Source organism: Panulirus ornatus, chromosome 32, assembly GCF_036320965.1.
Source record: "Panulirus ornatus isolate Po-2019 chromosome 32, ASM3632096v1, whole genome shotgun sequence".
NCBI classification, from domain to species: Eukaryota; Metazoa; Arthropoda; class Malacostraca; order Decapoda; family Palinuridae; genus Panulirus; species Panulirus ornatus.
Genome location: NC_092255.1, coordinates 16,096,645 through 16,112,742, shown reverse-complemented (window position 1 = coordinate 16,112,742; position 16,098 = coordinate 16,096,645). Strand labels below are relative to the sequence as shown.

Here is a 16,098-nt window from a genome sequence, read left to right as displayed (position 1 = left end):
ATGTTTCGTGGCACTACCTCACTAATGTGGGAAATGTCGATCGAGTATGTTAAATAGAATATATATATATATATATATATATATATATATATATATATATATATATATATATATATATATATATACATATATTATTTTTTTATTTTGCTTTGTCGCTGTCTCCCGCGTAGCGAGGTAGCGCAAGGAAACAGACGAAAGAATGGCCCAACCCGCCTACATACACATGTATATACATACACGTCCACACACAAATATACATACCTATACATCTCAATGTACACCTATATATACACAGACATATACATATATACACATGTACATAATTCATACTGTCTGCCTTTATTTGTTCCCATCGCCACCTCGCCACACATGGATTAACAACCCCCTCCCCCCTCATGTGTGCGAGGTAGCACTAGGAAAAGACAACAAAGGCCACATTCGTTCACACTCAGTCTCTAGCTGTCATGTAATAATGCACCGAAACCACAGCTCCCTTTCCATGTCCAGGCCCCACACAACTTTCCATGGTTTACCCGACGCTTCACATGCCCTGGTTCAATCCATTGACAGCACGTCGACCCCGGTATACCACAGCGTTCCAATTCACTCTATTCCTTGCGCGCCTTTCACCCTCCTGCATGTTCAGGCCCCGATCACTCAAAATCTTTTTCACTCCATCTTTCCACCTCCAATTTGGTCTCCCTCTTCTCCTCGTTCCCTCCACCTCTGACACATATATCCTCTTGTTCAATCTTTCCTCACTCATTCTCTCCATATGACCAAACTATTTCAAAACACCCTCTTCTGCTCTCTCAACCACACTCTTTTTATTTCCACACATCTCTCTTACCCTTACATTACTTACTTGATCAAACCACCTCACACCACATATTGTCCTCAAACATCTCATTTCCAGCACATACACCCTCCTGCGCACAACTCTATCCATAGCTCACGCCTCGCTTTCTGAGATAATGTTCTCGACTTCCAAACATTCTTCAAGGCTCCCAGAATTTCCGCTTCCATGGTTCCATCCACTGCCAGATCCACTCCCAGATATCTAAAACACTTTACTTCCTCCAGTTTTTCTCCATTCAAACTTACCTCCCAATTGACTTGACCCTCAACCCTACTGTATCTAATAACCTTGCTCTTATTCACATTTACTCTTAACTTTCTTCTTTCACATACTTTACCAAACTGTCACCAGCTTCTGCAGTTTCTTACATGAATCCGCCACCAGCGCTGTATCATCAGCGAACAACAACTGACTCGCTTCCCAAGCTCTCTCATCCACAACAGACTGCATACTTGCCCCTCTTTCCAAAACTCTTGCATTCACCTCCCTAATAACCCCATCCATAAACAAATTAAACAGCCATGGAGACATCACACACCCCTGCCACAAAGCTACATTCACTGAGAACCAATCACTTTCTTCTCTTCCTACACGTACACATGCCTTACATCCTCGATAAAAACTTTTCACTGCTTCTAACAACTTGCCTCCCACACCATATATGTTTATATAAAATTATACGCGATCGCTGTTTTTTTTGTGTTGGCGAGGTAGCACCAGGAAACGGATGAAGAATGGCCCATCCACTCGTATACACATATGTATACATAAACGCCCATATACACATTGACATGTACACACTTACACACATATATACACTTGTACATATTCATAGTTGCTTGCCTTCATTCATTCATGTCACTACACCACCCCCACAGGAAGCAGCATAGCTACCTCCTGCTTCAAGCTAGTGACAGGGAAACAAAAGAGGCCACATTCATTCCCACTCAGTCTCCAGCCCCACAGACCTTTCCATGGTTTACCCCAGACGCTTCTCATGCCCTGGCATCAGTCCATTGACAGCACGTTGACTCTGGTATACCACATCATACCAATTCACTCTAATCCTTGCAAGCCTCTCACTCTTCTGGATGTTCAGGCCCCAATCGCTCAAAATCTTTTTCACCTCATCCTTCCATCTCCAGTTTTGTTTCTTGCTTTTCCTTGTTTCCTCCACCTCTGACACGCATATCCTCTTTGTCAATCTTTTTCACTAGTTCTCCCCATATGTCCAAACCATTTCAACACACTTTTCATTTCCACACATCTCTCTTACCCTGTCATTACTTACTTGATCAAACCACCTTACGCCGCATAGTCCTCAAGTGTTCATTTCCAACACATCCACCCTCCATACAACCCTGTCTATAGCCCATGCTTCGCAACCATATGATGTTGTTGGAACTACAATTCCTTCAAACATACCTATTTTTGCTCCGAGATGACGTTCTCTCCTTCCACACATTCTTCATCACTCCCATAATCTTCGCCTCCTCCCCCACCCTTGACTCACTTCTGCTTCCATGGCTCCGTTTGCTGCTAAGTTCACTCTCAGATATCTAAAACACTTCATCCAATTTTTTTCCATTCTAACTTACCTTCCAATTAATTTGTCCCTCATCCCTACTGAACCTAATTACCTTGCTCTTATTCACATTTACTCCCAACTTTCTCCTTTTGCACACTTCCAAACTCAATCACAGTTTCACATAAAGGCATTTGAGTGGGATGAGAGGAAAGTGGGCGTTTCCATGTGAAGGCTGGTCCGCTGCTTGGTTCGTGTGTCTTCATGGCTTTTTAAATTGTCGAAGGATGGTGAGGAGAGGGAGTAAATGCAAGATTCTGGGAGAGAGGGGCGAGTGTGCAGTCTGTTTTTGTTTACTGATGACAACACTGTTGTCAGATTTAGAGTGTGAAACTGCAGAAGTTGGTGACTGCTGTGAAGGAAGTGTAAAAGAAGGAAGTTGAGTAAAAGTGAATAAGAGCAAGGTTATTAGGTTTAGGAAGTTAGTCATTAGTTAATTGGGATACAAGTCTTAGTGCAAAAAAAATTGGAAGAAACTGTGTTTTAGATACCCAGGGGTGGATATAGCTGTGAATAGAATCATGGAGAAGCTTTTAAGTGAATCATAGGGTGGGTGAGGGGGCAAAGGTTTTGGCAGCATTGAAGAAAGTGTGGAACAATAGATTATCTGGAAGGGCAGAAACATATATTTGAAGGTATAGTAGTCCAAACAAGGCACTATGGATGAAAGGTATGGATGTGTGGAAATGCTTGAGGACAACATATAGTACGAGGTGGTTTGATGTAGTGAATGATAGGAGGTCAAGAGAGAGATGTGGCTTTAAAAAGTGTGGTTAAGATGGTAAACTTTTGTCTCCTGATGGTCCATTGGCTAGTGTATTGGCCAAATTCACGTAGGTTTGGATTCTATCCAAGTACCTGTAGGCAGCAAGTATGAATATGTATGTCTGTATGTATGTGTATTTATACATTGAATTGTATATATATGTACAAGTGTGTGTGTGGGCATTTATGTGTTTGTGTGTGGGTTGAATTGTATATATATGTATAAGTGTGTGTGTGGGTTGGGCCATTCCTCGTCTGTTTCCTTGCACTACCTCGCTAACATGGATGATGGCGATTAAGTATAATAAATAACTTATATATGTATGTATATGGAATGAGGAAAGATTGACAAAGGATATATGTGTCAGAGGTGGAGGGAACGAGAAGTGGGAGACTAAATTGGAAGTGGAAGGATAGAGTGAAAAAGATTTTAAGCGATCGGGGCCTGAACATACAGTAGGGTGAAAGGCATGCAAGGAATAGATTGAATTAGAATGGTGTGGTATACTGGGGTCAACGTGCTGTCAATGGATTGAACCAGGGCATGTGAAGCGTCTGGGGTAAACCATGGAAAGTTTTGTGGGGCCTAGATGTGAAAAGGGAGCTGTGGTTTTGGTGCATTACACATGACAGCTAGAGATTGAGTGTGAACAAATGTGGCCTTTGTTGTCTTTTCCTAGCGCTGCCTTGCGCGGGGGGAGGAGGGTGCCATTTCATGTGTGGAGGGGTGGCAATGGGAATGGATGAAGGCAGCAGGTATGAATATGTACGTTTATATATGTATGTATACATTGAAATGTATAGGTATTTATGTGGGTGGGTTGGGCCATTCTTTCGTATGTTTCCTTTCACTACCTCGCTAATGTGGGAAACCACCAAAGTAAAATGAAAATATGAATAAATTATATATATAAATTATATATAAAGTTGAGAGTAAATGTGAATAAGAGTAGAGGAAAAATGGATGTTTGAAGGAATGGTAGTTCCAATAACATCATATGGTTGCGAGGAATGGCCTATATAGGGTTGCACAGAGGAGGGTGGATGTGTTGGAAATGAAATGTTTGAGGACAGTGTGATGTAAGGTGGTTTGATCAAGTAATGAAAGGATGAGAGAGGTGTGGAAATAAAAAGTGTGATTGAGAGAGCAGAAGAGTGTGTGCTGAAATGATTTGGACATAAGAAAATGAGTGACGAAAGATTGACAGAGGATATATGTGTTCGAGGTGGAGGGAGCACAGAGAAGCGGGAGACCAAAATGGAGGTGGAAGGATGGAGTGAAAAAGATTTTGAGCGATTGGGGCTTGAACATTCAGGAGGGTGAAAGGCGTGCAAGGAGTAGAGTGAATTGGAACGATGTGGTACACTGGGGTTGACTTGCCGTTAATGGATTGAACCAGGGCATGTGAAGCGTATGGGATAAACCATTGAAAGGTCTGTTGGGCCTGGATGTGGAAAGGGAACTGTGGTTTCGGTGCATTACACATGACAGCTAGAGACTGAGTGTGAACAAATGTGGCCTTTGTTGTCTTTTCCTAGTGCTGCCTTGCGCGGGGGGAGGAGGGTGCCATTTCATGTGTGGAGGGGTGGCAACGGGAATGGATGAAGGCAGCAAGTATGAATATGTACGTTTTTATATGTATGTATGCGTTGAAATTTATAGGTATTTATGTGGCCGTGTTTGTGGGTGGGTTGGGCCATTCTTTCGTATGTTTCCTTGCTTTACCTCGCTAATGTGGGAAACAGCACCAAAGTAAAATGAAAATATGAATAAATTATATATAAATATATATAAAGTTGAGAGTAAATGTGAATAAGAGTAGAGGAAAAATGGATGTTTGAAGGAATGGTAGTTCCAATAACATCATATGGTTGCGAGGAATGGCCTATATAGACAGGGTTGCACGGGGGAGGGTGGATGTGTTGGAAATGAAATGTTTGAGGACAATGTGGTGTGAGGTGGTTTGATCAAGTAAGGAAAGGATAAGAGAGGTGAAGAAATAAAAAGCGTGATTGAGAGAGAAGAGTGTGTGCTGAAATGATTTGGACATATGAATAAAATGAGTGACGAAAGATTGACAGAGGATATATGTGTCCGAGGTGGAGGGAGCAAAGAGAAGCGGGAGACCCAATTAGAGGTGGAAGGATGGAGTGAAAAAGATTTTGAGCGATTAGGGCCTGAACATTCAGGAGGATGAAAGGCGTGCAAGGAGTAGCTACAGTGAATTGGAATGATGTGGTACATTGGGGTTGACTTGCCGTTAATGGATTTAACCAGGGCATGTGAAGCGTCTGGGGTAAACCATGGAAAGGTCTGTTGGGCCTGGATGTGGAAAGGGAGCTGTGGTTTTGGTGCATTATACATGACAGCTAGAGACTGAGTGTGAACGAATGTGGCCTTTGTTGTCTTCTTAGCGCTGCCTTGCACACGTTCGGGGGGAGTGGGGTGTCATTGCATGTGTGGCGGGGTGGTGACGGGAATGAATAAAGGCAGCAAGTATGGATTGTGTACATGTGTATATATGTATATGTCTGTGTATGTATATATATGTTGAAATGAATAGGTATGTATGTGTGCATGTGTGGAATTGTATGCATGTGTATGTGGGTGGGTTGGGCCATTTCTTTTGTCTGTTTCCTTGCGCTACCTCGCAAACGCAGGAGACAGCGTTTGGAGGGGATCACAGTTTTGTGCGTGATCAAGATGTTCCTGTGAGTCCGCAGGGTGAGTGAAGCATGATGGGTTCCCAAGTGCACTTTCGGGTTGTGGTCGCATCATCGGGGGGGACACGAGAGAAGTGTAGGTCGGTTGATGTGCATAGAGGAGGCGAAGCAGGGGTGCCATTTGGTAAACATGCATGTTTACCAAATGGCATCCTGGCTTCGTCTCTCTGATTTGTATCAACTGACTTATATTTCCCTCTTGTGTCTCCCCTGATTATGTGATTGTTGTGCGGGAGTGCACTTGGTAACTTATTGTGTTTCATTTTCCCCATGAACTCGTAGGAATATCTTGATCACACGCAAAATTGTGATCCTTTCCTATATTTTTTTTTTTATACTATTCGCCATTTCCCACGTTAGCAAGGTAGCGTTAAGAACAGAGGACTGGACCTTTGAGGGAACATCCTCACCTGGCCCCCTTCTCTGTCCCTTCTTTTGGAAAATTAAAGAAAAACTGAGAGAGGAGGACTTCCAGCCCCCCGCTCCCTTCCCTTGTAGTCGCCTTTTACGACATGCAGGGAATACGTGGGAAGTATTCTTTCTCCCGTATCCCCAGGGATATATATATAGAAGCAGTGAGAAGTTTTTATCGAGGATGTAAGGCATGTGTACGTGTAGGAAGAGAGGAAAGTGATTGGTTCTCAGTGAATGTAGGTTTGCGGCAGGGGTGTGTGATGTCTCCATGGTTGTTTAATTTGTTTATGGATGGGGTTGTTAGGGAGGTGAATGCAAGAGTTTTGGAAAGAGGGGCAAGTATGAAGTCTGTTGGGGATGAGAGAGCTTGGGAAGTGAGTCAGTTGTTGTTCGCTGATGATACAGCACTGGTGGCTGATTCATGTGAGAAACTGCAGAAGCTGGTGACTGAGTTTGGTAAAGTGTGTGAAAGAAGAAAGTTAAGAGTAAATGTGAATAAGAGCAAGGTTATTAGGTACAGTAGGGTTGAGGGTCAAGTCAATTGGGAGGTGAGTTTGAATGGAGAAAAACTGGAGGAAGTGAAGTGTTTTAGATATCTGGGAGTGGATCTGGCAGCGGATGGAAACATGGAAGCGGAAGTGGATCATAGGGTGGGGGAGGGGGCGAAAATTCTGGGAGCCTTGAAGAATGTGTGGAAGTTGAGAACATTATCTCGGAAAGCAAAAATGGGTATGTTTGAAGGAATAGTGGTTCCAACAATGTTGTATGGTTGCGAGGCGTGGGCTTTGGATAGAGTTGTGCGCAGGAGGGTGGATGTGCTGGAAATGAGATGTTTGAGGACAATATGTGGTGTGAGGTGATTTGATCGAGTAAGTAATGTAAGAGTAAGAGAGATGTGTGGAAATAAAAAGGGCGTGGTTGAGAGAGCAGAAGAGGGTGTTTTGAAATGGTTTGGTCACATGGAGATGATGAGTGAGGAAAGATTGACCAAGAGGATATATGTGTCAGAGGTGGAGGGAACGAGGAGAAGTGGGAGACCAAATTGGAGGTGGAAAGATGGAGTTTAAAAGATTTTGAGTGATCAGGTCCTGAACATGCAGGAGGGTGAAAGGCATGCAAGGAATAGAGTGAATTGGAATGATGTGGTATACCAGGGTCGATGTGCTGTCAATGGATTGAACTAGGGCATGTGAAGCATCTGGGTAAACCATGGAAAGTTCTGTGGGGCCTGGATGTGGAAAGGGAGCTGTGGTTTCGGTGCATTATTACATTACATGACAGCTAGAGACTGGGTGTAAACGAATGGGTCTTTGTGGTCTTCCTAGCGCTACCTCGCGCACATGAGGGGGGAGGAGGTTGTTATTTCATGTGTGGCAGGGTGGCAATGGGAATGAATGAAGGCAGACAGTATTAATTATGTACATGTGTATATATATATGTATATACGTATATGTCTGTGTGTGTATATATAGGTATACGTTGAGATGTATAGGTCTGTATATTTGCGTATGTGGATGTGTATGTATATACATGTGTATGTGGGTGGGTTGGGCCATTCTTTCGTCTGTTTCCTTGTGCTATGTCGCTAACGCGGGAGACAGTGACAAAGGCATGCATATATATATATATATATATATATATATGCAGACATATATATATATATATATATATATATATATATATATATATATATATATATATATATATTATTTATACTTGATTGCCATTTCCTGTCGGCAAGGTAGCACCAGGAAACAGACAAAGAATGGCCAATCCACTCGTATACAAGTACATTTACATAAACACCATTACATACATATACATAACATATATATACACATGTGCAGACATATACATATATACACATGTACATATTCATACTTGCTTGCTTTCATCCATTCCCAGCACTGCCCCACCCCACAGGAAACAGCATCACTACCTCCTGCTTCAACGAGGTAGTGCCAGAAAAACAGCTGTCGTGTAATGCACCGAAACTGTTATGCACTGAAACTACAGCTTCCTATCCACATTCAGGCCCCACCGACCATTTCATGGTTTATCCCAGATGTTTCACAGGCCCTGGTTCAGTCCATTGACAGCACGTCAACTCCAGTATACCACATTGTTCCAATTCACTCTATTCCTTGCACTCCTCTCACCCTCCTGTATGTTCAGGCCCTGATCACTCAAAATCTTTTTCACTCCATCCTTCCACCTCCAGTTTGGTCTCCTGCCTCTCATTCCCTCCACCTCTGTCACATATATCCTTTGTCAATCTTTCCTCGCTTATCCTTTCCATATGTCCAAACCATATCAACATACCCTCCTGTTCTCTCAACTGCTCTATTTTTTTACCACACTTCTCTCTTACCCTTTCATTACTCATTTGATCAAACCACCTTACCACAAATTGCCCCCATACATTTCATTTCCAACACATCCACCCTCCTCCATATAACCCTATCTGTATCCCATGTCTTCCAACCATATAATATTGGTGGAACTACTATTCCTTGCAACATATCCAATTTTGCTAAATGTTTTCTCGTTCCATGCATTCTTCATCGCTCCCAGAACCTTGGGCTAACCCCCACCCTGTGACTCTTTTCCATGGTTCCATTCACTGCTAAGTCCACTCCCAGATATCTAAAACACTTCAATTTTTCTCCATTCAAACTTAAATCCAATTAACTTGTCCCTCAATCTTACTGAACCCAATAACCTTGCTCTTATTCACATTTACTCTCAACTTTCTCCTTTCACTCATGTTTCCAAACACAGTTACCAACTGCAATTTCTCACTTCAATCAGCCACCAGTGGTGAATCATTGGCAAACAACAACTGACTTCCCTGGCCCTCTGATCCCAAACTGTATACTCACCCTCTCTCCAAAACTTGCATTTACCTTCTTGACCACACCATCCATAAACAAATTGAACAACCAGGGGGACATCACACACCCCTGCTGCAGACCTACCTTCACTGGGAACCAGACGCTCTCCTCTCTTCCTATTCGTACACATGCCTTACATCCTTGGTAAGAACTTTCACTACTTGTAGTAGCTTACCTCCCACACCATATACTCTTAAGACCTTCCCCAAAACACCTCTATCATTATCATATGCCTTCTCCAGATTCGTAAATGCTACATACAAATCCATCTGTTTTTCATTGTATTTTTTGCACACATTCTTCAAAGGAAGCACCTAATCCACTCATCTTTTACCACTTCTGAAACCACACTGCTTATCCTCAATCTGATGCTATGTACATGCCTTCACCCTCTTTCCTAGGAGTGCTCAACAAACTTATGCCTCTGTAGTTTGAACACTTGCCTTTATCCCCTTTGCCACCTCACTATGATCCATACATACATTGAATATCCTTACCAACCAGTCAACAAGTCACCCCTTTTCTTAATATATTCAACTGCGATACCATCTAAACCCCCTGCCCTGCCAGATTTCATCTGCAATATGTACATGTGTATGTCTGTGCCGGTGTATGTATACATGTATATGTTGATGTATATGTATGTACATGGGCATTTGTATGTGTGTGTATATGAGTCGGTGGGCCATTCTTCTTCTGTTTCCTGGCGCTACCTCACTGACGTGGGAAACTGATCGAGTATAATGAATAGAATTGATATATTTTTATATATGTGTATTTTTTGTCCATGGGGATAGGGGAGAAAGAATACTTCCCATGTATCCCTTGCGTGTCGTAGAAGGTGACTAAAAGGGGGATTCATTGTCAACTGAGGATTGGTCGTACTACATTGATCCATGGTCACTTTATGACTTGCAATTGCCATATTACAATGGAGCATGTTCTAATGGAATGCTAAAAATATAAAAGTCTCAGGGTCAGCTATGCATTACAGATTAAAATGAAAATGGAAGGGTTAAAACCATGGGATAAATGTTTGACAATGAAGTCAGTATAGATAGCTTGAACTTTTAAAAGGAACCCAAGGTAAATGATTGTGTACAGATTTAAGATCTTAGTCATCTATAAGTAGATTCTAGTGGATTACAAATTCCACAAAAGTCAATTTATATATAAATAGATCTAAGTTTTAGATATTTTTTGTGTGAAGCACTGAATGACCACTAGATTCTAGTGATTTACAAATTCCACAAAATAAAGTCAGTCACCACTTCTTTTTTGCCAACCTACTTTGCATAACTCTCGCTCAGCATACCTCTACATCTAAAACACCCCACATATGCTAAACTATCATCAAACACATTCACCAGCCCTTCAAAATACTCGCCTTTTCTCCTTCACCTTGTCTGTTCCTGTCACCATCTCCCCTTCTGCCCTCTTCACTGATGAATTGTTCTCTTCTCACTGTTAACCTCCTTCCAAAACATCTTATTTCCCCAGAAGTTTATCCTCACTCATCCCATTTCAAATTTACCTTCTTTTTCAGTCCCTGTACCTTTCTTGTGACCCCAGCCTCTTTCTCTTTTGCATTTCATACTCATTCACACATTTTCCTTACAAGTAATGCCCATACACCTTGTTTTTCTCTTTTGCTAGCAACATAACTTCATGTCACGACTCGCTTCCCAGTCTTAGTTGCCTTCCTCCCTCCTTTTGTAGGTCACACATTTCTGACACATGCAAGCAGTGCTTTTCCTTAAATATCCCACATTGCTTGTCCACTCTCACAGTTGCTTTTACTTTCACCCTATACCATCCTTAGCCAATATTTTCTTGCAAGTCTTTTCCAAGCTCTCACCTTCACTACTGTCTTTTCTTGGAAACCATTTCCTCTTTTCCTAAAGTCTCTACAAACTTTCACATTTGCCTCCACCAGGTAGTGATCAGACATCCCACCAACTGCCCCACATCACATATACTTGTAACAAAGTCTCCCTTTTCACTGCTGTAATTTAGTACATAATCTAGGAACGTCCACCTGTCGTCTTCCCCACTCACCCATGTAAAATTTTCGTCTTTGAAATCAGGTATTCCCAATCACCAGCCCTTTTTCAGCACACTGTTCCACAAACACTAATGACTTTTTTCTTTCAGACCTGGCCACCACCAATATGTCACAAGATGAAATTCAGGCAGATTTTGAAGGTGGTGATTCCGGTGCATCTCAAGTGTTTCCCGCCCAATGCTCCTCTTTGCGTAAAAATGGACATGTTGTGATCAAGGTAAGCTTAATGTAAATTTCTTGTTCATCCAAAATCACTTCAAATTTTATTTTAAAATTCTTCTTTCATACTTGATTTTTACACACCTGGATCCTTGACTGCCCTTAGTGATAATTTGTTTTATGTTGGAGTTTTACTTTGTTTATATTTATTCCATTCTCTGTTAGGTTAGACAAAAGCTGTTCAGGAATTATCTTACACCCATTGCTTTAGGACTGTTGTTGAGAAAACCAAGCTACTGGACTGGTCTTGACATGTCCGTTCTTGCTTTATACATCTTTCTTCTTTAGTTTTTTGTATCTTCCCGTATTTGTTTTCATAACATTTGTATGTCACCACTGCAAAGCAAGTGAAGGTAATATGGCTTTGTACCTGTTTATCCATTTGCATTTACCTTTATTTACAGTATGAGCAGAAAGATCTGCATCTGTGGGGCTTCATCTTAAGAACTTTCTTTACCATCAAGTAGCTTTTTAAGATATTTGTATACTGCAGGAATTTACAGTTCCATCACTTGCTGTTGCACCTTTATGTTGAGAGGAATAAGTACTTAAATGTCCTTTCATTTTCATACAGGTATCTTGTTGTAGCCTTTGGTTATTGTCATTACGCCTGAAGAATAGTCATTGTTGGCATTGTCCAACTGATTTAAAATTTCAAGAGCTGTGATTAGGTCACCCTTAGTCACCCCTCCATAACCAGAATTGTAGCCTCCACCCTCTTATTTTAGATATCCTTTTTTGGGCTTGGTCTTTGTGCCTGTGTAAGTTTAGTGACCCAGCTTGAAAAACCTACACATGTTTAGATGTATATTGTGAATAGTTCACCAAACATTTCCTCACTTTTTTTTTTTTTTTTTTTCCAATGCTAATACATGCCAGCAGATGGTTTGCCCTAAAGACCTCTGATGCGAACCTTTGGCAGTAAGTTTGGGGGCAGGTCTCTTACGTGCATAGATTCCTGTAGCTTATTTTCCAACAGGTAATAAGTGTTGAGATCTTTCATTGTCCCCCATCCCTATTACTCTGCACTTGTATTGAATGAAGTGTGTACAAATCATTCACTCGAGCATGTTCAAGTAGGTGTCTTAAGTCATCAGGCAAGTCATTTATGTATACTGTATCAGGAAGACCGCTTGACCCAACATGGAAAGCCCTGGTGCATGCCACTTGTGACTTGATGTCATATTGAGAGTTCCACAGTCCTGTATTGTTCAATCCTTTTCAGTGAAGTGTTCAGTCTTTTATCCAGTTAAATTGTCTACCCCATATTCTTGCTTGTAGATTTAGTTTCTTAACCTTTCTTGATGCTCATTTTGCTGTTCTCCTTTGCAAAAAGAAAAAACTGAAAAATAAAATTTTCATTGATTTTTGAATAGATGCACAAAATGTAACTACTGTATTGTATGGTTCTTGACATTTTATCCATGTTTTTGTGTGAAAATTGGGTGAAACATCCTCGGTATTGATATTAAAGTTGTGGCCTAAGGAATTGCTGAAGGAACCCATTGTGGACTACTAATGAAAGTGCATGGCTGCAGGAGATGTGTGTTCTGAATCAAGCAAAACATGTGATCGGTATCATATGCCTCCTTCCAGAACATGTTTTTATTATCCCTGAAGTTTGGTCAATCTCGCTCATCCCAATTCAAGTTTGCCCTCTTTTTCAGTACCTGCACCTTTCTCTTAACCTCCAGCCACTTTCTCTTTAGCATCTTGTAATCATTCACAGTCCCTTTGTAGGTTAGGTACACTTGCTTTCTTTTACTAGTCCTGCACATTAGATGAACCATTCAGTTAGAATGTTGTCATAGGTAGACAGGTACACATTTACTTTCTCAGTTTCAGCAGTTTGCCTCTGAGTTTTTTCTCATTCAAATTATTTTTAACAGGGCCGTGCCTGCAAAATTGTGGAAATGTCAACTTCAAAAACAGGCAAACATGGCCATGCCAAAGTTCACCTGGTTGGTATCGACCTTTTCACTGGTAAGAAATATGAAGATATTTGTCCCTCCACTCACAATATGGATGTGCCTGTGGTAAAACGTGCTGATTACCAGGTGAGTAGGGTAATAATCCTAAAAATTGGTTATAACATTGTATCACTTTGAGTAATAATCCTAAAAATTGGTTATAACATTGTATCACTTTGAGTAATAATCCTAAAAATTGGTTATAACATTGTATCACTTCCCAACATAAACTGTAGTTTATATTTCTGTTTTAAAGGAACTAATGAGTAAAAAAAATATTTTAAATTTCTATCCTGAAACAGCTGATCGACATCTCTGATGATGGGTTCTTGTCGTTAATGATGGACTCAGGTGAAGTGCGTGATGATATTAAAGTTCCTGAAGGTGATCTAGGTACTGAGATAAAGAGCAAGTTTGAGGGTGGAGAAGATCTTCTGGTAAGATTCTTGTTTTTGTAAACTGTAGCAAAACTTTTCTAGGAACTAAGTTGATTCTATGTTAAAGTTGAAAGTAACACAATCATGAAACATGATTGAAATGAGGGATTTTGTAACTTCATTGCCTATGTCGGTCCTTAAGATTTTATAGTTATGCATGTATGGTAGCTGAAACTTTGTATGAAGATAGTGGGATTGAGGTGAAGTGTTCTTTACTAGCCCACCTTCTTTCTATACTTTCCTGTCTTGCTAATATCACAGTGTCTTCTCATGTTATTCTTTTTCATTTACCACATCAACTATTGGCACCTTTAATGATTTTTATAGTGGCACTGACATTTTTTTCTTTTTCCTGTACCCCCCATGCCTGATGATGAAACTTTTTGGTCCATGAATTGTATAGGAAATGTATTAACATTAGGTGTCTGCCACTGTTTTACCCTTTCTTTGATATTGTACTAAATGGAGGCAAGCGTAGTAGGGTGCTATTGCCATCACTCTAGACACATACTCATTTCAAATCCGTACGCATTGTAAAATCTTTTGGCTGGCTAGTAATAATCCAAACAGAGGATGAGTCATTAGAGCAACTTAGAAGCCTCATGAAACCTTTAGTAAGTTGGGGGGGTTAGTCACATGCCCTTTTTCAGGTCTCGTTGCCTGCTGTACATCTGCAGTGACAGCATCCTGCCTTCCCCCTCTTGGGGAATATCATGCCTGTGCCATCCACATAAATATTCATAAGCCTGCATAAATAAGGAGTGCTGGATGAGTGTATCATATGAGGAAGAAATCTCTCATTCTGCTGATAAATCTTGAAAAAATTAAGTGGTTATATACAAAATTGGTGAGTGAGGAAAACACTTGAGAACTGGAGGCAGGCTCCATACATGACAGCTGGATCAGGGTGAGTTCTGATTTGTTTTGTGTAGTTAGAATGCGGTGATTTTAGGTACTTTTTGTATCCCATTGATAACCATAATTATGGGATCTTGATTCATATGGAAACGAAAATAGTTTTATTTTTCCATGTTAATGAATTGAAATGTATTTTGCTGTCCTGTGCCTGGGGGGGTAAGGGGAAGAAAAGCATTGAAGGGGGTTAGCATACATACATTGTGAGTAGCATCAGTAAGGACTGTAGTTAAAGATTGTTTTGACCAAAGAATTTCCAAAAGCTGCAGCTGCTCTACTTAGTACTCTGTTGATTAGAAATAGGAGAGCATTGATATAATTTAAATTGCTCATAAGAATGGTATTTGGCAGGGGGGTCTTAGAGAAAGTTAAGTTATAGGACATGAAGAATGATTTTGAAGAAGTAGAGCAGTGGAGCCCTTGATTTACTGTTGTTTCACGGTTGTAAGGTGTTACTGTTTTTTAATAATTTGGAAAGGTTTTTGTTTGTCCCCAAAATATTTTTCTGATTTGCTCAAAAATGCAACCCAAATTGATAATGTTATGTCCTTGGGATTTGAACTTGCTTCAATTGCTTTCAATTTTGGTGAGCTTAGTGGTAATTTGGTATCTTATGGCATGAATGGTTAACCACTGTGGTTTACAAAATATTTGTTACATCATTTTTCTGTTATAAAAATATAGGACTGTTTGAACAAGTTACTAATGTAGTGCAAATTTTGTGATCACCTGTCATTTTTGTTGTGATTATGTATTGTCTTATGTTGAAGATTTTGTCTCTCTCTCTCTCTCTCTCTCTCTCTCTCTCTCTCTCTCTCTCTCTCTCTCTCTCTCTCTCTCTCTCTCTCCACTAGTTTAGCATAAAGTTGGCAGGCATGGGACTGTACACTATGCACTTAGAATTGTCCTTACATTTTCCTTATTACTAAGTAATAAGGCACCTTAAAACCTCTTTTAAACATTTTGTTTAAAAGTCAAAAATATGGTGCTATATAAAATGTGAATTCCAAAGTTGAATGATCATTATGTCATTTAACCATTTCATCTCACTCACAGTTGTTTAACTTTAGAATATGTATTTATGTTGTAACATGTCAGATGTTTTGGGCCAAGAGCGTGTCGGCTGTATGTATAGGTAGGTATCACTACAGTCGTTCTATTGTACTTGATGGTGGCTGGTAGTGGTTCTAAATGCTCTTTTTTGTTACATTAATGAAATATATGTTTAGGGTAAAGCAGCTACGTCTAGTT

At 40.5% G+C, this 16,098-nt stretch overlaps 2 protein-coding genes across 3 annotated transcripts in view; one reads left to right on the top strand and one right to left on the bottom strand.

Moving 5' to 3' along the window:
• Positions 1-16,098, bottom strand: part of LOC139759068 (uncharacterized) — a 134,331-nt gene that overhangs the window by 24,090 nt on the left and 94,143 nt on the right. The window lies entirely within an intron of this gene.
• Positions 1-16,098, top strand: part of eEF5 (eukaryotic translation elongation factor 5) — a 31,743-nt gene that overhangs the window by 2,715 nt on the left and 12,930 nt on the right. For both annotated transcript variants that reach the window (XM_071681008.1, XM_071681009.1), the window contains exons 2-4: positions 11,396-11,523; positions 13,415-13,582; positions 13,798-13,932. In XM_071681008.1, coding sequence (XP_071537109.1) covers positions 11,413-11,523; positions 13,415-13,582; positions 13,798-13,932 — 414 coding nt within the window. In that variant the 5' untranslated portion in view covers positions 11,396-11,412. The remainder of the gene's footprint in view (positions 1-11,395; positions 11,524-13,414; positions 13,583-13,797; positions 13,933-16,098) is intronic.